Source organism: Manis javanica, chromosome 5, assembly GCF_040802235.1.
Source record: "Manis javanica isolate MJ-LG chromosome 5, MJ_LKY, whole genome shotgun sequence".
Lineage (NCBI taxonomy): Eukaryota > Metazoa > Chordata > Mammalia > Pholidota > Manidae > Manis > Manis javanica.
In genome coordinates, this window is record NC_133160.1 from 113,503,652 (window position 1) to 113,525,011 (window position 21,360).

Sequence of the window (21,360 nt, forward strand, 5' to 3'; positions counted from 1 at the left end):
CTGAAGAAGGAAACATAGTGCCTACAGGCCTCTCTGGCTTCTAAAGGCAGCATACTTCACATCTAAGAATACTGCTCTCGGCTATAGATCTGGGTGATATGAAAGGCTGCCATTTTTGAGTGAGGCTCAATGTAGGAAGGGAAGGTCTATATGGTGGTGAAAGCAAGCCTGCCACTTGAGTCATTTAACCTAGTAGGTCCATTATACTAGCATTATTGGTTGAGGGAAACAATATGAAAGAACTTAAAGCAAAACCACTGTATACATACTCTTCATTTTTTTTTTTTGCTCATTTTATTGAACAACTGTATACAAACCACACAGAGCACATTACTGGAGAAAATATTGTATTTCTCAAATATATAATGGATTCTTCCATTCTCAGTTATTTCTATAATAATTTTACCTTTTTATTAACACTAAAAATATACTTTAATACATTTCAATTTTTCTCAAATTAAAGACTATGGTGTAATTGTGGTTGGTTATATTTAGCAACCAATTCTATTTCCAGAGATTTAAACTTGATATGGAGAAAAGTGCCATATCAAGAAAAGTCCTTCGTACCTGATTTGGTGCTGAGATTGCACTGGTGGATTGGTTTGTTCCAGGATCCAGAGACCACTACAAGTTTTAAAGCAAAATGAGACTCCTGGGTTGGCCTTGGCTGCTTGAAGAACTTTGGATGGGGGAAGGTTGGTTTTGCTTTGCACAGAACAGTTTTTCCCCAGGCTAGGCTGGAATCTCTGGAACTGAGGACTGAGGTATTTACTGTATTCAGGCATTTGTTTGGGGTGGCAGGTGAGGAGGACCCTATTTCTTATATCAGATTTCAACTGATAATCATTTTTCCATAAGAATTAAGAGGAAATGGGTAGTTCCAGGTCCTTGACGATATCAATATTTTTGCCCCCAGTTACCAATTTCTCAGTTGTACTACTAATAATGAAAAAGAACAGAAGGACTGAGCTCACTGTGAACACAAGCTGTAAACATGACTGTGGCAGCTGTAATAGTGGCGGAGACTGGGACTTGACTCTAGGAATGGTCTCCGGGACTTGCTTTTTCGAAGCAGCCAGTAGGGAGCTAATATTTGGATATACTGTGTTTGGATTTATCCTCTTACTTTTCTCCATTGTCTGCTGACTTTAATTTTTATACTCAAAAATAGGGTGAGGGAAAAAGTCTCCATCTCTATCACAGTATCTTCATAAAACCTAGTATCATATCCAAACCCAAACTTCCCATTAGAATGTCCATTATGAATTCAAAATTACATAACTAAAATAAATAATTGGTAGCTAATGACAGTTTTTGTAAGGTGGTAGAAAGATATGACCTCAGTGATTTTTTTCTTAGCATAATGCTTCTCTCTCAAGTGTGAGTAAAATCCCATTTAGAGGGAAGGTCTGGAATCCTACGTAAAAATATAGCATGCATTAACATAGAAAATTCTTAAATGCAAAGAAAATTCAAGTGATCATATCTTTGCTGATATTAATATAACACAAAATTTCAATGACCATTTTAGCACAAAATGCATTTTCAGTTAACACACTGAAACAACTGATACTCAAATTCTATTATAACATAGGCATCTGAATGAGGTTCACATATGTACATGTACATCAAAGTAGAATTTGGCTTTGGGCTACTAATTTTTATTCTAACCCACAGTATTTATAACACTTAATTTCAGTTGTTCTTTAATTTTAATTTATTTTATTTTATGTATTTTTTTTCACTTGTTTTTTAATAAGAAATTAGGAGAAAAGCTAAATTTCTGACACTTGGATCAATCAGAAAATAGCAATGAGTTATCTTTTATATATTCAGTAAGAAGCTATTCGAGAGCTGCTATTTTACTTGCCTATTTCTCCAAATAAAAGCCCTTGGACACTAATCTACATTCCTAATTAAGGAAAATATTCTAACTCTTTCTCCAATTTCTCTCTCAATGGGAAGAGCCACAATCATTTTTTAAATGGTTTCTTCTATACTTTATATTTTTAAAAATATAAGCAAGATTACTTTGTAAAATATAAAGTGGCATTAAAAATATTCAGCTGGTACTGGCATTCAGATTTTGAAGATACATCTTTATGATGAACTAGCAGCCATTAAACAAAATGTTCAGAAGAACTGTCAGCAACTAGCCATTTAAAAACCAGATTTATGACTTTTTTTTGCTTGTTTCAAGCTATGCTGGCTTCCATCACAGTGCTCCTAGTGCGGAGGAATGACGTGCTGAGGAGGAGTGATGCACTGAAAAGCTGAGGCCTCATCAGGGAGCATCTTTACTCAGCTCTGAACCATTTTAAAAGCCAATAGATCTGCACCATATACTATTCGGAGGCTCAGTACCATGGGATGCCTCATAAAAAGATCTTTTGGTATTATTGTTATCAAAAGTACCCTGGATTGGATCTAAGATAAACATGAGTTATAAACGAATTCTGCTTTATAGTAAAATCCAGGTATAAAGTATAAGTCAACATACTTACCAAAGCATACATAATAAGTAAAGCCAAAAATGTTCAAAAATTTGTGAAGCCAAAAATCTGATGCTGCTAAGTAAGTGTCTAGTTCCTTATAACACCACTAAATGTGGCTAATCTGATACCATTTCCTTAGTCCTGCAGAATTTTTTAAATCATTTGACATCTTACAGTACTACCTGGCACTAGTTTTGGTCTATAAAAAACACAATTGTCATGAGCCACACAAAAACATGATAACTAGCACATTCCTGCACATCTGCACATCTTCAAAGAACTCTTCAAAGAACTATAATGCAGAAGTGGTGCTGCAAAGGATCCAAAGCAGCACTTGAAATAATGGATACTATTTAATGATATGGTAAATAAGAATTATTTGCTAAAAAGCTGTACCAATGTTAATTTTAGGTAAAATATGAAATTGTTTCATGAAATACAGTCCCGTTCTATGCTCTCCTGACAATACTCCCAACAGAAAGCTTCCAGTCTATTTGCTGTTGCTTGGCTGATGAGACATTCATCCTTTAGTTCCCTGATTGTCTTCCTCAGTGATTTTTGGAAACTTTTTTCTCGGTCTAAAACATTCCGCAGACTTTCCTTGGTATCCTCTAGCTCGCTGATCACATGATCTAATTTATGCTTAAGTTTCTTTGGACTGTCCATTACACTGTAGCTATGTTCCTAAAAATATAAACACCAAGTTATTAAACCAGACAAATAGTTAGATAAAAGTTTATAATTAGGCCTCAGCTGTTTCTCCATTTATGATGCTTAGAGAAGATCTTTCAGTTGGTGATACCTGGAGGTTTAAAGAAGATGGGAAGAGGATGGGGTGGAAGCCCTATTTTGAGTGCCTATGGCCTCCTTCCTTTGTCTAAGGCTAGGCACACATAAGGAACGCAGAACCCTTTTACACTTCTTATGAGGGGTAGGTAACTGCTATGAACACTGGAATACTTGTAATGACTATCTAGGTTTCATTCCCTCTGTGTGGGGCTGCTAAATATAAGTTTTAACTATCAAACACACATAAGTTGTTAAACCTTTAGCTGAGTTACTTTATACTGATGAATAGTTCACTTTAAAACAGATGTTAAGAAAGGGGAACTGGAGCCAGGTCCTCAGGCTGGGTGTTATGGATTTTGAGAGGATTCAGGTCTTGGGTTTTTAGAGAGGTAACTTAAGCTCTCTCAATATTTATTACGGTTATGCTTAAGTTTTCTGGGTATACCTTTTTACATTCAAAAATAGGAAAAGTAACACTGAAATATCTTAGAAGGATATTATAAAATAATTTTGAAAAGCTGTAACTTAGTACTAAAATTGGTGAGAGAACTTTTGCTTCCAGACATGATGAAGAAACAGAGACTGGATTGATTCTTATCTGAAAAAAACCAACACATGGACAAAGACATAAAAATATGTTTTGGAGGTGGACATCAGGCAAGGAAGGCAGCAATTATGGAGAGATCGGAAATGGGTGAGCTCTAGGGGAGTTTCTAAGCCTTCAGAGTTTCTAGGCCTCAGTGCAAGGAGGGCAAACCCAGGCAGAGCTTGGTGTACTGAGTTGAGGGGTTAGTGAAAAGTGTTCAGGGAGATCAAAGTAGCTCAGTACACAGGACAAAGTATTAGAGAGGAGACTGCTGTACACAGAGAACTTTGGAGATCTTTAGAGACTCCTCTTCTAGTATTACACTGAGTAAGATCAGTGCATGCACGTAAGGAACTGCTTAAGGCTGAATCAAGAATGACCAGAAAAGCCTAGGAGTGCCCTATGCTCACAGGGCATGGCCACTATTTCCATCAGCCAGGCTAGAAAATTCCAAGATTCATGGGGCATTGAGAATATACAAAACGGTCTTGCCTCCGAACAGACTGAGCACCATTCCAGTCATGCTTAACAAAGAAAAACCTGAAAGGATCAAACTGTTTCCAAATGACTCAGTGGTACCCCACAACAAAGCTCAAGAATACAGGATACAAAAATATCCATCAAAGTAAAATCCACAATGTGAGGCATACAAAACTTAACCAAGTCTGCATATAAGTGAGAAAATATATACCATAATAAGAGATAAGCCAATCAATGGAAACAAACCCAGACTGATGTAAATGTTAGAATTGGCAATGAAATTTAGAAAGTTATTAAAACTGTATTCTTTCTGTTCAAAAAATAAGAGATGTAAAAGATATAAAAAAGAATCAAATGGAATATCTAGAGATAAAGATTACAGTGTGTAAGGTGAAAAATACAATGGATGGAATTAATGGTAGATTAGACATTTCAGAAGAAAAGATTAGTAAAAGTGAAAATAAAACAATTATGAACTATCCAGAATGGATTACAGAGAGAAAAGGGAATATTAAAAAAGTAAAAACATAAAAAACAAAAAGTTAACAGAGTAGCAGTGAGTGGTGGCATTACTGAGACAGCCTAAAATACCTATAATTAGAATCCCAGGAGGAAAGGAAAGTTGATGTAGAAAGAAATGTTTGAAGAAATCATGATAAAATTTTTCCAAGTTTGAGGAAAACTATAAACACACAGATAAAGAAATTCAACAAATCCCAAGCACAAGAAACATGAACAAATGAAAATTATGGACATCATAATCAAATTCAAACCCACTGGAAAATAAAAATTCTTAAAAGCAAATAAAGATTTGGAGGATAAAGATAGGTATGACAGTAATTTTTCATTAGAAAAAAATACATGTGAAAATACAGTAGAAAAATACCTTTAAAGAATTAAATCCCAAAACTATCAACCTAGAATTAGATCAGTAATGAAAATTTCTTTCAAAAATGAAGACTAAAAAAAGACTTTTTTCAGAAATATGGAAGCTGAAAAAATTTATCAACAGCATAGCTATAAGTACACTGTAAGAAATGTTAAAGTCCTTCAGGCACAATGATACCATGTGGAAATAAAGATTTACACAAAGAAATGAGAAGTCCTGGCAAATGTGATGACATGTGTAATGTATACAATTTGTTCCTTATTATTTAAATCTCTTTAAAAGATAATTTACTGTTTAAACAAAAATAATTAGTGTAGTATGTAGTTTATAGCATAGGTAAAAGTGAAATGTATGAGCAGTAGCACAAAGGTTGGAAAAAGAGAAATGACAGCTTATCATTTTAAGATTTTCATACTACATGTTAAGGGGAATATCACTTGAATATTGCCTGTGATAAGTTGAAGACAGATGCTATAGACCCAAAAGCAACTACTAAAATAAAATAGTTATAGTTAATAAGTCAAAAATGGGATATAATATATAATCATAAAAACATTCAGTTAATCCAAAAGAAAGCAGAAAAAGAAGAAAATAGGAACAAAGGAAAAATGGAACAAGCAGGAAACAAGATGACAGATTTAAACAAAACCATATCAATAATCATATTCAGTATAAATGGTCTAAATAACCCAATAACCCAGAAATTCTCATATTAGATTAAAAAAACATCATGACCTAAAGGAGCCATGGACATACAATGGGGAAATGACAGTCTTTTCAACACATGGTGCTGGCAAAACTGGACAGCTACATGTAAGAGAATGAAACTGGATCACTGCTAACCCCATACACAAAAGTAAACTCCAAATGGATCAAACACCTGAATGTAAGTCATGAAACCATACAACTCTTAGAAAAAAACATAGGCAAAAATCTCATTGACATAAATATGAGTGACTTCTTCATGAACATATCTCCCCAGGCAAGGGAAACAAAGGCAAAAATGAACAAGTGGGACTATGTCAAGCTAAAAAGCTTCTGTACAGCAAAGGACACCATCAATAGAACAAAAAGGTATCCTACAGTATGGGAGAACATATTCATAAATGACAGATCCGATAAAGGATTGACATCCACACCTCAACAAACAAAAAGCAAATAATCCAATTAAAAAATGGGCAGAGGAGCTGAATAGACAGTTCTCTAAAGAAGAAATCCAGATGGCCAATAGGCACATGAAAAGATGCTCCACATCGCTAATCATCAGAGAAATGCAAATTATAACCACAATGAGATATCACCTCACACCAGTAAGGATCGCCATCATCGAAAAGACAAACAACAACAAATGTTGGCGAGGTTGTGGAGAAAGGGGAACCCTCCTACACTGCTGGTGGGAATGTAAACTAGTTCAACCATTGTGGAAAGCAGTATGGAGGTTCCTCAGAATGCTCAAAATAGAAATACCATTTGACCCAGGAATTCCACTTCTAGGAATTTACCCTAAGAATGCAGCACTCCAGTTTGAAAAAGACAGATGCACCCCTATGTTTATCGCAGCACTATTTACAATAGCCAAGAAATGGAAGCAACCTAAATGTCCATGTATAGTGCGTGGGGGACACGGGGAGGGCTGCGCAACACAGAGAAGACAAGTAGTGATTTTACAGCATCTTAATACGCAGACGGACAGTGACTGTGAAGGGGTATGTTGGGGGGGGACTTGGTGAAGGGGGGAACCTAGTAAACATAATGTTCTTTCTGTAATTGTAGATTAATGATACCAAAATTAAAAAAAAAATCATGACCCAAAAGTATATGCTGACTACAAAGAGTGCACTTCAAAGATAAAGAGACTCAAATAGGTTCAAAGTAAGATGGAGATACAGAGTTTCCTCAATCTATGATGGGGTTACTACCTCATTAAATCCATCACAAGTTGAAAATACCCTAAGTAAAAAATGCATTTAATACATTTAACCTACCAAGCATCATAGTTTAGCCTACTCTACCTTAAGCATGCTAGCCTACCTTAAACTTACATAGCCTTCAGTTGGGCAAAATCATTAAAAAAAATCTTGATTTATAACAAAGTACTGAATATCTCATGTGATTTACTGAGTACTGTACTGACAGTGAAAAACAGAACGGTTGTATGTGTATTGGTTGTTTACACTCATGACAGCAGGCTGGCTGTGGATTGCCACTGCCTCACAGCATCATGAAAGAGGATTGTATTGCCTATATCACTAGCCTAAAAAAAGATCAAAATCCAAAACTCAAAGTACGGTTTATACTGAATATGTATTCATATTTCACACCATCATAAAGTTGAGAAATCTTAAGCCAAACCATCAAAGGTAGGGGACAGTCTGTACATGGATATAATACTAATAAAAAAAGAGAATTAGAATGGGTATATTTCTATCAGAGGATAAAGGTCATTTCCTCATAATAAAGGGGTTAATTTATCAAGACGTAACAATTCTAAATATTTAGTATCTAGTAATGGTGCTGCAGAATGTAACAAGTAAAACTTGATGACTCCAAGGAGAATCAGACAAATCCACAATTATACCAGAAGATTAAACACCTCTCTCTTAATGACAGAACAAATAGACAATTTACTAAGGATGAACAACACTATCAATTTTACCTAACTGATATTTCTGTAACATTCCAGCTAACATCAGCAGAATGCACATTCTTTGCAAATGCACACAGAACATTTGGCAAGATAGACCATATTCCAGGCTACAACTTTCAATAAATTTAGACATTTCAAGCAATTTCAAGCCATACAGTATATATTCTTCAGCTACCACAGAAGTAAAGTAGAAATTAATAGAAAGACATCTGGAAAATTCCCCAGTATATGGAAACTACATGGCACACTTCTAAATAACTCATGGATCAAATAACAAATCAAAATAGAATCTGGAAGTGTTCTGAACTAAATGAAAATGAAAACAAACCACATTTCCTTTGTGGAGTGCTGCTAGATAAATATTTGGGAGAGAGTAATAACACTAAATGTCCACATTAAAAGAGAAGAAGCCTTAAATCAATTATCTCAACCTTCATTTTAAGAAGTACTGAATAAGCAGAAGAACGAAAATAATAAAGATAAGTGGAAATTAATGAGGCAGAAAACAAAAATGACCAAAGAAGTGAGAAAATCAATGAAAGCTATTTCTCTTAGAAGATTAATAAAACTCATAAATCTCTAGGCAGACTGATCAGCAATAAATGAGAACAGCAACAATTTACCAATATCGGAAATGGGAGAGCTGGTGTCATTACAGATTCTACAGATATTAAAGGGATAATAAGGAAATATTATGAATAATTTTAAATTAATAGCCTTGCCAACTGAGATGAAATGGATAAATCCTTTGGAAGATACAACTACCAAAAAAACTACCCTACAAAGAAAACTGCATGCCCAGACAGCTTTACTGGGGAATTCTCCAAATATTTGTAGAAGAAATGATACTGATTTTATGTAAACTCTTACAGAAAATCATAAAAGGAGACAATGTTTTCCAACTCATTCACTGAGGTCAGCATTACTCTGATCCTGAAACCAGACAAAGACATTATAAGGAAAGAAAACTATAGGCCATAATCCCTCTTGAACATACAAGGAAACATTCTAAGTAAAATTTTAACAAATTGAATCCAACAAAATATAAAAGGGATAAATACATCATGAAAAGTAGGGTTTTTTCCAAGGCTGGTTTAACATTCAAAAATCAATTGATGTAACTAATCATGTTAACAAACTAAAAAAGGAAAACCTTATCATTTCAGTAGATACAGAAAAAGCATTTGACAAAACTAACATTCACTTCTGATTAAAGACTCTCAGCAAACTGGGAATAGAAAGGCACTTTCTCAACCTGATAAAAAAGCATTTACAAAAAACCTACAGTAAACATCATATTTAATGGTGAAAGACAATTCCTTCCTCCAAAAAATCAGGAGTAAAACATGTAGATCAGCATTCAGTAGTTATATTCAGTATAGCCCTGGAGGTTCAAGACAGTGCAATTAAGCAAGAAAAAGAAATAAAAGGAATCCATATTAGAAAGGAAGAATTAAAATCGTCTTTAATGACAGACATGAAATCTAACAGCCTCTACAAAAAAGCTTTTATAACTAATATGAGAGTTTAGCCAGTTTGGCAGATACAAGTTGGCATACAAAAATCAACTGAATTTCCATATACTAGTAGTAAACAAAACAATACCAGTTATAATAGATGTCCAAACATTAAAATACGTAGGGATAAATTTGACAAATGAAACGAAAGACCCATACACTGAAAACTTAAAAAACATTGTTGAGAGAAGTTAAGAAACCTAAATAAACAGAGAGATATAATGAATTCATGGGTTGAAAGACTGAACAAAGTTTTATTAAGATGTCAATTCTTTCCAAAGGATCTGTAGATTCAACACAATCCCAATAAAAATTTCAGCACCCATTTTTATAGAAATTATTACAAAGTGACTCTAAATTCATATAAAAATGGAAAATATCTAGAATATCCCAAACAACTTGGGAAAAAAATAAAGCAGGAAGACTAACATTGCCTGGTTTTAATAATTGTTATAAAGCTATAGTAGTCAAGATAGTAAAACAGACCTGGATTCTAGGCTGGCTCTAACATGATAAGCAATGAGATGAATAAACAAGTGCAAACTTGAATATTCTGTATGTGTATGACTATTTTTGAAGAAAAGCTATAGATATAACTACTTTATTAGATATTTGCATATAGAAAATATATTACCTAGAGGGAGGAATTAAGCATGGCATTTTCTGGGTAGAAATATCCTGTGAAAGTATTCTTTGAACTAAATATGTAATGAAAGGATTAACTACCTCTATATTATTATTGTATATACATATAAATTATAATGGCCCTGGGAAGCATTATTATTTTTGGACATTATATGTTAAAAAAAGCCTTAGATACCTAAGCACCCAGTTTAATTCTAATGGAGAAGACATCTTAAAAATCAACATTAGCTCAGTAAATTAGTAATTTTACTTACAAAAATGAATTGGGATTGGAATTCTTCAATACATGAGGAAGCACCAACATACTGGTGATTGTGGTTTGTGACTGGCAGGGTCTCGAGGGTGAAGTTTTTCCTACAGTGAAGCTCTTCTGTTTTCCCCTATTAAGAATAGTTAATAAGAATTATTTTTCTTTTCTTTCTTAAATTTTTATTCCTTTTTGTCTGTGTACATAGCTTTCTTAACATAACTGTATTTATACAGTATTTCTTTTCATGGAAATTTACTGGCTTTTAAAAATCAGTACATTTTAAATTCTACTGAGATTAGTTTAAAGGAACTCCCCCAACATAACTCTGAAGTTCATCTGGAAACACATATTTTCCTTAAAAAAGGAAAAGTGATAATGAGGGGGAGGATATGCCCTACCAACTATTAAAAATACATCATACAGTAACAATAGTTAAAATAATGGGCTACTTTCTTAAGATCAGATATAAAAATCTAGAAATAGATGAAGCAGATAAAGGGCCTTAGGATAAAAAATGGCATTCTAATTAAGTGGAGAAAGGCTATAAATCATGTAAAAACAACTAATTAAGAAAAAGTACTATCCTTTTTACATAATAAGCCATAATGAATGAAATTCTATGCACTGAAAATTTATGTAAAAATGAAAACCATGGGGAACTAAGGGAAAAAAAGGGAATATTTATATAACCTTAAACTGGGGAAGGCTAAAGTCAGACAATTCAAAAGAAAATATAGAATTGACTACTTAAAAAAAAAGTCTGAATTTCATTTTAACATTTTGAATGTTAAACCAACCCCATAATTAGAACTAAAGACAAACAACAAAAAGTAATTGTGACAAAAATGGCAATTAAATGATTAAATTGATTCATATCTTCAATATTGTTTTTATAAAATAGCTTAGAAAAAGATGAAAATACAAAAAGACCTGAATAAGTAACTTACGAAAGAAGGAATACAAATGTCTAAGGAAACACATGAAAAATGTAGAAACTCACTGATATTCAAAGATAAATTAAAACAGTAAGAAGCTATTTTTACCTATCAGTGTTAACAAAGGTTAAAACACAACTGAGGATTAGGGTGGACACTTTTATGCAGAGCTAGTAGGGGAGTAGACTGGTACAAGCATTCTGGTGGGCCTTTGGGAGATCTGTATCAAAAGCAAAGCTGGAATTCTACAATGCAAAGAAAATAAATGGACTTCTACTACACACTACAATGTGGATGAATCACACAAAATGATGAGCTTAAGTATCTAGAGTGCATACTGTATGACTCTACATAACTGATGGTGAGAGAGGTCAGGATAGTAATCCTCTTGTGGTGTAGTGACTGGGAAAGAACGAGGGAGGCTTTTGGGCACTAGTAACATTCTGTATCTTAATCTGAGAGGAGTTACATGAGTGTACAATTGATCCTTTGAATAAAGAGGGGGTTAGGGCACTGATTCTGCATAGTTGGAAATCTGTATATAACTTCTGACTCCTCAAAAACTTACCGATTAATAGTCTACTGTTGACCAGAAGCCTTACAGATATGAACAGCTAATTAACACATATTTTGTGTATTGTATGTATTATACACTATATTCTTAAAATAACTAAGCTAGAGATAAGAATGTTTTTTCAGATTGTCAACAATCTCTAAAAAATTTTCCAATATATTTACTGAAAAAAGTCTGTATATAAGTGGACCTGTGAGGTTCAAACTTGTGTTCTCCTGGACAACAGATTCTCAACTGAATTCACTCTGAGAATTCACTGTTCTGTACACTTAAGATGTGTGCACTTTTCCACATATATTTGTTATACTTCAGTAAAAAGTTTACTTATAAAAATTGACGTGAGGTTGCTCTTAAAAACGTGATCCATAGTTCTGTAACACTACCATGTGGAGTGCTTGTTCAAAAGTACAGATTTCCGGATTTCAACTGAAGCTTACTGAATCAAATTTTCTTGGAGTGGGGCACAAGATTCTCCATTTTAAGCAAGCTCCCTGGATAATTCTTATGTAGATTCTAGTGTGAAAGCTTCAACATCTCTAGGACAAAATTTCTTAATAGTAACAGTATTTATTTCACATGGTTGTTGTGAGGACTAAATGAGTTAATATGTATGCAAAGTGCTTAGAATAGTGCCTGGCACATAGTAAGCCCTATATAAATGTTTTTTAAAAAAGAGCAAATTACATTTGTGGAGTATAACAACAAAGCAAAACTGAAGGAACAAAATAGCAGCAGACTCACAGACTCCAAGAAGGCACTAGCAGTTACCAAAGGGGAGGGGTGTGGGAGGGCAGGTGGAGAGGAAGGGAGAAGGGGATTGAGGGGTATGATTAGTGCACATGGTGTGTGTGGGGTCACGGAGAAGACAGTGTAGCACAGAGAAGACAAGTAGGGACTCTGTGGCATCTTACTACACTGATGGACAGTGACTGCAATGGGGTATGAGGGGGGACTTGATAATAACGGTGAATGTAGTAACCACACTGTTTTTCTTGTGAAACCTTTGTAAGAGTGTATTTCAATGACACTAAAAAAAAAAAAAAAAAGACTGCATAAAAAAATAAAAAATAAAAAAGAACAAATTAAAAAAAAGGATATACCAGTGTACTAATTATATTTTTGTTAATATAAATATAAATGAATTTGTATAGAACATACACATACAAAGGGCTGGAAAGATACATATTAAAGTGTTAAAAGTATCTCGATTATGTGATTTTTATTTTCTCTTTGCTTATGTTATCTAATTTCCTATAATGAAAAATTTCTGTTATAAAAGAAAGTTTCTGAAAGTTAGTAACTTATGATTTATTTATTATGTCCACATTTCTTTTGGTCCTCTTAACATTACAGCTAGATTACATACATTTACGGAAAAAAACCCTTTAGAGCAAATTGCACAAGATACTATACATTTAATATGGGAAAAAGTAAAGTAGTCCCTACTTGAACCCTCAGGCCCTGGAATTTGACCAAGTGTAGAAAGTGACCAGGACTGTAAGGGAGCAGGTACACTCTGGACTACAGATCTTCCTTGACTTACAGTAGGGTTATGTCTTGACAAACCCATCATAAACTGAAAATATCCTAAGTAAAAAAATGCCACTGATACACCTAACATACTGAACATCACAGCTTAGCTTAACCTACCTTGAACATGCTCAGAACACTTACATTAGCTACAGTTGGGCAAAATTATTTAACAGAAAGCCTATTTTATAAAGTATTGAATATCTCATATAATTTATTGAATACTGTACTGAGAATGGCTGTATGGGTAGAGAAGGCTGTATCAGTTGTTTCTCCTCATGGTTCCTGTGGCTCCCCTACTGTTGCCCAGCATCATAATGATAGTGCATATCACTAGCCAGGGAGAAGATCAAAATTCAAAATACAAGGTATGGTTTTTACTGAATGAATGTTACTGCTGCTGCACCATCGTAAAGTCAAAAAACTGTTGATCTGGGGACCATCTGTACTTCTCTCGTTTTCGTGATTAGGAAGGGTACCTTTCAGTGCAGGTTCATTACAATTGTTGCGGCAACCCACAGGCTCTCCCTGAATTTTTTGCATTGGCAGTCCCTCTACAGTTTTTGGAAACAAATACACTTTCCGGTATATGAAGTCAAGAGAGATACAGAGGGTGAGGCAGCCAACCCATAACTAATAACACTTGAGATTTTACAGAGAATTCAGCTAGAGTTTACTTACATTAACCTTTTATTTTCTTTTTCTGATCTCTTCTCTCATTCCATTCTCCTGTGTTTATCTCCTTTGCTTTCCCTCTAGTCCTACCTAGGCTTTAAATTTAAATTTAATATTTAAGTATACTTTGGTTCAGTTAGTGGATCTGCTCTTGACTTTTGCTCCATTATGAGGGGGACTGGCAATCCAAAACTTCAGTTCAACCCTCTATGTTCCTCCATTTTTCAGACAAGAATCTTGAGATATGTCAACTCCTAAAGTCACTCCACTTCACCAAACCTTAGTAATGAACAAATATTTCTGAGTGGCAACTGGTAAAATACTCCTACAACATATTATAAAAGCTGAAGCAGTAGCTTGCAAATGCAAAAACTCAAAGAATGGACTTCAAATGAATAAGCAAACAATAACAATGTTACCAAGAGTGATGAAGATTCTTCAATAGTACCATAAAAAATGAGTAATGATGATAAGCCATATCTCATAAACAAACCTGTAAATGAGATGGGGAATCAAAGACAGAAGGTATGACTCCAGGTTTTAATTTAACATTTGGAGCACTTCTGTCAAAATCTGTCTTCATAAAGTGCCTTGAACACAACACATCTCCTTTTTTAGGCTCCCAAATGCTTGCAGTATTCACATCAAGTCTCTTCATTGCTAATACCCATTTTCTTTTGATGTTTTCATCTGTGGGGAATCTAGAAAAAAAATACAGGAGGTATTTTAAAATTAAAGACCACTGATATTTCCTTGAATTAAGTCTGTGACTAAATGGATTCTTTAACTAGTTTAATACTCTTGGGAAATGGAATATCCAAGAAACCACCATGAATCAAGATTTTGTATCACTCAGTTTTAATAGTCATATTTTTTCTACTAATCATGGTGCAGACATATGGTCATTTCTATTTTTCTCATAAAGAATAAAAGTTTCAATGGATACTTAACACCTTATCATAAGATTCATGATTGAGTTTTCATCTACAGATGAAAATATCACTTTGGCATTTTCCTATTTGAAGTGATACCCAGAATTTATCCCACATGAAGAGAGCCCCTTGTACTTTCATCCTTCTGTCAGCATCAGAAAATTGCTTAGTACAGCATTTAATACACAACAGGTCTACAAATGGTCAGCAAATGAATGCAGAGAATAGCTACAGAGTTCTGGAGATCAGAACTATTTTGAGATATCTGGAGGCCAATAAACATATCTTTTCCAATTTTCTAAGCAGGTTTAAATCCTTTCTGGAATAAGGTAGGGTACACATATCATATTTCCTCATTCCCTAGCAAAGTAGTTAGTCGATCTTTCTCTAGCACAAAATATAGTGCCTGGCACAAAAGCAGCAAAATAGACCTTTAGCAAATGAGTAATTATTAAATATTATTATTCCTTATGTCTTATGCTGTCAGAGGAATGGCTAAAATACAAAATTAGGATCATCTTTATCTGATAAGACTCCTTGGTCTAAACTTATTTGTATTTTTTCCTTTACAGTCTAAACTTGACTTATTTCTAAATAGAAAGGACAGAACATATTTGGGCAAAGATCCATTCTTCATTCAGCCTGTAAACGACATGTAAAAATACTTAATTTCTTTGTATGTTAAAATGCAAAGTAATAATATTAGTAAAAATAAATAAAATTAGTAAAAATAAATTAGTAAATAATAAATATTAGTAAAAATAAATAAATTTTTGTTAACCAGCTTCTGATAACTTGGTAGGTATCTTAAAACTTCTAAAGTAAATTATGAAATGTAAAGTTATCACTGTCACTTTAAATTTATCTGAAAAAGTTATTTAAGACTTGGGAATTAAAGTTCAAAATTGAAGACTTGAGTAGAACCGTCTTTTGCTTTTTATAACAGCAAAAGCTCTTGACTTAATTACAGTGGATTCTTACACGTGAAATGTCAGTCCTTTTAACTTGGAATTTGGTAAACAGCGAGAAGCACATCCAATGGCCGAGCAACATTTCACCATGATTTTAGGAACTCGTAACAGAACTGCAAGAAAATTAAAACGGTAAGAGTTAGTAACTTCAAAACTAAGGGGTACATACTTAACATTTCCCAGTATGTTTTAGGTAATGTGAGATCATGTTAGAAAGCCCAAGGCATGTATTTTCTTCCAACACCTGCAGCTTTGCTCAAAAAATTTTCAGGGACTTGGCTCTTTAATAAGGCAAATCATATTTAGCTATGCATTCTGAGGCGTCTGATTCCAATTTTACAGGCTTACACATTTCCCTTCCACTGCTTCGTAAAAGCACCTGTCTCTGTGCCACAAGGCCTTTGCACACTAACTCCTACTTCTTTCAGCTCCTGTTGCTTCCCCAGGGAAACCTTCCTTGACACCCAGATTAAATCGGATCCTCTCTAGTACTAACTCTCACAGAATACAAACTTCTCCTTCTTGGCATTCCTCAAAGTTGTAATCGTACATTTATTTCAGTGATTCTGATTAATGTCTTTCTCCCTCACCAGTCTGTGAGTTCCATGAGGGCATGGTGGGGCGTGTGCTTTTTCTTTGTGTCCGCATGGCTGAACCCGTGACTGGCACATAGTAAATGTGAATTCATTATTTTGAAGGAATGAAAAGCAAGTAAAGGGGAGAGACGTAGGGGAGAAGCAGGTCGAGGTGCTCGTGAGTGCCGGCGCACTCCGCAGCACCAGCAACGAGCGCGCGCGCCCGGGCCTCTGCGAGCGGAGCGCAGGGCCCGGCAGAGCTCCGCCCCCTTCTCGAGGCTCAGGGCCGCGCAGGGAGAAAGGGAGGGGCTGCCTTGTCACAGGTGTGGACGCGGCCGGGCAGCGTCCCTTCCTCAGAGGGCACGGACGTCTCCGCACCGCTGCCGTCCTCCTCGCCCAGAACCACGCCCAGGGGCTGGGCAGGTAGCGATGGGGGAAATAGAAGAGGCAACCTAAGAGTTATTACCGTTAGCAGCGACGGCAGCATTAACATCGACAGCAGAGATTGCGTCTCCATCCACTTCCGCCCCGTCACCCTGGGAACCGGAAATCCGGACCACGTGATCCACCGCCATATTGGCTCTGGGAGAAGTTGCAGCCGGGAAGGGGTGTGGTGGAGCTACGCAGCTTCTCTGGGCGTGGTTTTCATCCTTGGGGGAAGGGTCCGCGGAGTGTGAGCGGAGGTGGAGGAGATGGCTACTTCGGCCCTGGAACATGGCGCCCGCGGTCAGGAGCGAGGGCCCCGAGGCTGCGAGCACTATGACAGAGGATGTCTCCTAAAGGTGACTACTTCAATGGGCTTTTCCCCTACAGACTTTCCCCGGGCCCGGCTCTGGGCGGGGTGGGTAAGGAGGCTAGGCATGGGTTTGGGAGTGTATCAGGATACCTTTTTCACTTCGGGCTGGGTTCCTGTTCTAGAGAACGTTTTTGGCAAGGTCCCCACCTTTCGTCCTGTTTTGTGCTTTGCAAGTAGAGCCTTGCTTGGGAAGATCCTGGGCTTGCACACATTTATTTAGTCTGCTGCTCCTGGAAGTAGACTGAGGCAGACCCTGGCCAGTGCTGGCTTTCCCTAGGATGGCGTTCAGGTTTGTGATAGAATAATGAAGACGGAAGGGATAAGCAAGTGGAGAATCAGAATACGATTTCAACCCATATGATAAATAAGTTTTACATCTTGCCAGCATTATTTTAGACTACGAGTATGCCTAAACCTACGAGGAGAAAATGTGTATGTGAAATAGGAAGACAATCGTGTAATTGCCACCAAGTAGGAAATTATGTCTAGCAAGGTGCCTAGTATGCATATTGTTACTTTTGCTGTTTCCTTTTAGAAAAATTCCTAGTAAGTCTAGAATTTTAAAAAATAGACATCTATCCAATTAAAGTTTACTGATTTTATTTTTTTGGCAAGGAGCAATTTAAAGATTTCACTTAAAAAGCCTGAGGTTCAGAGTCATGCAGCCGTATCCCCAAATCTTAGCTCTGCCGCTTAGTAGCCCAGTGCTTTTGAGCAAGTGTTCCATATATAAATTAGGGGTGTTAGAAGTTCTTGTTTCATAAAGAAGTGTGACACCTGTAAGGGAAATCTGAGGCCTTTCCTGTGGGCCATGGTTAGGTGACCTTATCTCCCTGCACTGGATGAAGCTTTTCAAGGTTGATGATTTACCTAGTGTTGTGTAAAGAAATTGAATGCTATCCTTATGATTATGTTTCCAGTGAGCTGTTCTGTTACTCTTTCAAGCTTGAGGTCTATAACTGAACTTAATATTATGTTCCCCACTCCACCCCAAACCACACAAATACATCTGTGTTTCATAATGCTAAGGTATTTGGCTCTGAGTATCAAATGGTGCTGTTAGTAAGGTAAGGACTGAAAATTGACCTTTAAATTTGGCAAGGAGGCCACTAGTGATCTTAACGAGAAGTTTTAGGGGAGAGATTGGGACGATGCCTGTTTGGAGTGGATTCAGGAGAGAATGGGAGTACTGGAACTAGAAGGAGCCTTTAGAGACATTTCTTGGGGTTTTGCTGTAAAAGCAAGAAAAAAGTTGTGGTTGCTGGGAGATGTGGGATCATGGGATTTTTTTTTTTTTTACCTTTTAAGACGAGAGGTATTTTTGCATGTTTGTATATTCTTGTAAATGACCCAATAAAATGAGAACATTTTATAATGCAGGAGGGGGTGGGAAACTGTAGGTAGGAGCACTGTTCTCCAGTAGCCAAAGAGAAGATGGAATCCACTGCAGAAGTGGAGTTGGCTTTAGATAAAAACATGAACTGTAGGCTGTGTAACAGCAGGAAATACAAGAGTGTGAGGTGCACTTGCAAGTAGGTTGATAGAGTTTGTAGAAGGTGTTCTCTTTTGATACTTCCTGTTTTCATAGTGAAATAAGCAAGGTTGTCAGCATAGTGTAGGAGGGAGAAAGGTGTTTGAGGCTTAAAGAGAAGATGTGAAATAATTATCTAGATCCTAGATCCTAGACTAGAAAAATGAAGTAATCGATAAGGGAGACATGGTATTAAGAGCCCACTTTTTATTAGTGGTTTTGACTTAGAAGTGAGGTCAGTTGGCATGGTGGTGATTTTTCTTTAGCTATATATCCAGGTGTTCCTGTATAGGTTAAGTTGGAGAGAGTTGGATTTAATCAGATTTGGAATTTTGGGTAGGTGAATATATAGAAGAGAGAAGGAAGGAGCTCTAGGGTATGTGCAAAGGCAGAATTGAAGTGAGTTGGAAAGAGGGGAAATAGTAGTTAGAGATTTTCATGCTTGAAATTAAGATGCTAATAGGTCAGTTCTTGTTCTAGAGCAGTGGTTCTTAGAGTGTGGTAAATGGACCCCTAGGAATTTCTGAGGCCATTTTGGGATCCTCAAGGTCAAAAGTACTTTTTAATACTGAGACATTATTTGTCTTGGCAAGTGTGTACAAAAGCAATGATTTAAACTGCTGGTACCTTAGCATGGATCAAAGCACTGACACTGACCTATACTAACTACATTTATAGTTTATCAGAAGTAAAAACCCAGATTCACTTAAGAATGTCATTGATAAAAATTAAAGCTGTTAAACTACGAATTTTATAAGAATCTCAACCCCTGAATGCTCGTCTTTTTGCATATTTGATGAAATACGATGTTTCCTTCAAGCACTTCCTCAAACTGAGTTTAGATGGTGGTTGTGAGGAAAAGCTCTTGTGCAATTGGATTGTGAACTGAACGAGTTGCATTTTTCATGGAACAGTATTTTTCACTTGAACTGTGGTTATTCAGATTTGGGTATTCTGTGGACATTTTCTCAAAAAGAAGGGGAGTGAAACTGTCATTAAAAGGAAAACAACAGACGGTAATAGAATTTGAGCCTTCATGTAAAAATATGAATTTTGGAAAACTTGTATTAGCCTCTGTGAACTTCATAGTGTCCCAGTATCTAAAGACTTTTCTGATCGGATGGATAGTGGTGTTAACGAGTGTGATTTTTTTTTGAAATTGTATGTCAAATATGTGAACATTTGGAAGATCTACATAGTTCAGTGAACTGATACTTTCCAGATGATCAATGCATGGGTAAAATATCCATTCAAAGTGCAGGATAGATCAATGGATTTTGAGGGAGAAAAGTAACATGGAGAAAAATTCATCGATGATTTCACAGTCCATATTGCAACTAACCTTTTAGAAGAGTTGTTGAATTTTGGCATAGTATCAGAAGATTTTCCATAATTCTCTGAAAAGGCTATTAAAATGTAAAATACTCCTACCTTTTCCAACTACATATTTATGTGATGCCAAATTTTGTTCATATACTTCGACCAAAACTGATTAAATGCAATGGGCTGGTTGTTACTGTTATTCTAAAAAGCAGTAATATTTAAAAGTGTATCAGTTTTAATTTATAACAGAAAGAATGAATAGATAAAATTCACATAAGCAAAAGCTCTTTGGGTCCTCAGCAATTTTTAAGAATGTAAAGGGGTCCTGAGACCAAAACTTTTGAGAGCCACTGTTCTGTGGTATCACTGTGAGAATATGTGGCTGAGAAGGGTTGGAGGACAAGGCCATTGAAAGTGAGAAAGGAAAGGAACTGAGTTCAGACTGTTGGAAAGATTATCATTGTGGATGTGCAGATCACTAAGATTAGGACAAGCAGTAGTGTTGGAGAGAAAGGGAGAGAGTTCAGTGTTAAAATTTTTAAGGAATGAACTGTATAATGGTAAATATTGGTGTTGTAAGTCTTTAAAACTGAGTGGATCTGCAAGTTCACATTGTAACTGGAAAGTATTGGGTTAAATTGCTTGCCTGGAAACTTTTTGATGTACTAGTTAGGGTAAGAAGGCTAAGTTGCTTTAACAAAAAGACCTAACTGTAATGTGGGTGAAAGAATAGTTTCTTTCTTCCCTCCTAACAATCCCAAGGTGAGTGTTCCAGTTTGGTGATGGGGCTCTGTTCTACTTGATCACTCTAGCGACAAGTTTTTCCCTTTGAATGCTTTTGGCATGTTTTAGGGCATATAGTTAACAGTTGGGTTGCTACCATGTCCAGGCTTCATCTAATGGAAAGGGGAAAGAGCATTTAGGAGAGGGGAAAGTAACAGAGTACTTGCCGTTTTCTTAGTACTCGGGCCTAGAAGTGGTACTGATTCTGCTTATATTCTTTTGGTAAGAACTTACTCACTTTGGCCTCAGCCGACAGGAAGTCTGGGAACTGTAGTACAGCTGGGCAATCATGCCCAGAAGGAGAGAGTAGATTTTGGTAGACAACTTGCATTCTTTGCCACTCTTGGAAACAAGGGTTCTCTTGTATTTATCACATTCTCTAAAGTATCAGGTGTATAGTTGATGATTAATAAGCATAAACAAACTACAATATAATC

General features: G+C 36.0%; 3 protein-coding genes across 5 annotated transcripts in view; 1 reads left to right on the forward strand and 2 right to left on the reverse strand.

Moving 5' to 3' along the window:
* The window catches only part of ODAPH (odontogenesis associated phosphoprotein), a 36,491-nt gene extending 26,063 nt beyond the window's left edge, over nt 1–10,428 (reverse strand). Inside the window, 1 exon segment of the mRNA XM_017662619.3 lies at nt 10,303–10,428. The gene's annotated coding sequence lies outside the window, so the exon portion shown is untranslated.
* THAP6 (THAP domain containing 6) lies at nt 255–17,206 on the reverse strand. The gene is made up of 5 exons (XM_017662617.3): nt 16,957–17,206; nt 15,926–16,028; nt 14,506–14,713; nt 10,303–10,428; nt 255–3,179 (listed from the first exon to the last, which is right to left on the reverse strand). The coding sequence occupies exons 1-5, from the start codon at nt 17,204–17,206 to the stop codon at nt 2,925–2,927; spliced, it is 942 nt and encodes a 313-aa protein (XP_017518106.1). The 3' UTR covers nt 255–2,924.
* The window catches only part of RCHY1 (ring finger and CHY zinc finger domain containing 1), a 37,542-nt gene continuing 33,315 nt past the window's right edge, over nt 17,134–21,360 (forward strand). The window contains exon 1 of one of the 3 annotated variants that reach the window (XM_037003275.2): nt 17,134–17,272. In XM_037003275.2, the coding sequence (XP_036859170.1) occupies nt 17,183–17,272 (90 nt within the window). In that variant the 5' untranslated portion in view covers nt 17,134–17,182. The remainder of the gene's footprint in view (nt 17,273–21,360) is intronic. The other 2 variants (XM_037003279.1, XM_073237466.1) reach the window with 2 other exon arrangements.

What these genes read in the sequence shown, in the direction of transcription:
- THAP6 (XM_017662617.3), bottom strand. Translation starts at nt 17,206, where the DNA reads ATGTTCCAGGGCCGAAGTAGCCATCTCCTCCACCTCCGCTCACACTCC. An exon ending in AAAGGACTGACATTTCACGT is followed by an intron (nt 14,714 to 15,925) that starts GTAAGAATCCAC and finishes TTTTTTTTCTAG; the next exon opens with ATTCCCCACAGATGAAAACA. An exon ending in TCCAATCCCAATTCATTTTT is followed by an intron (nt 3,180 to 10,302) that starts GTAAGTAAAATT and finishes TTATATTTTTAG; the next exon opens with GAACATAGCTACAGTGTAAT.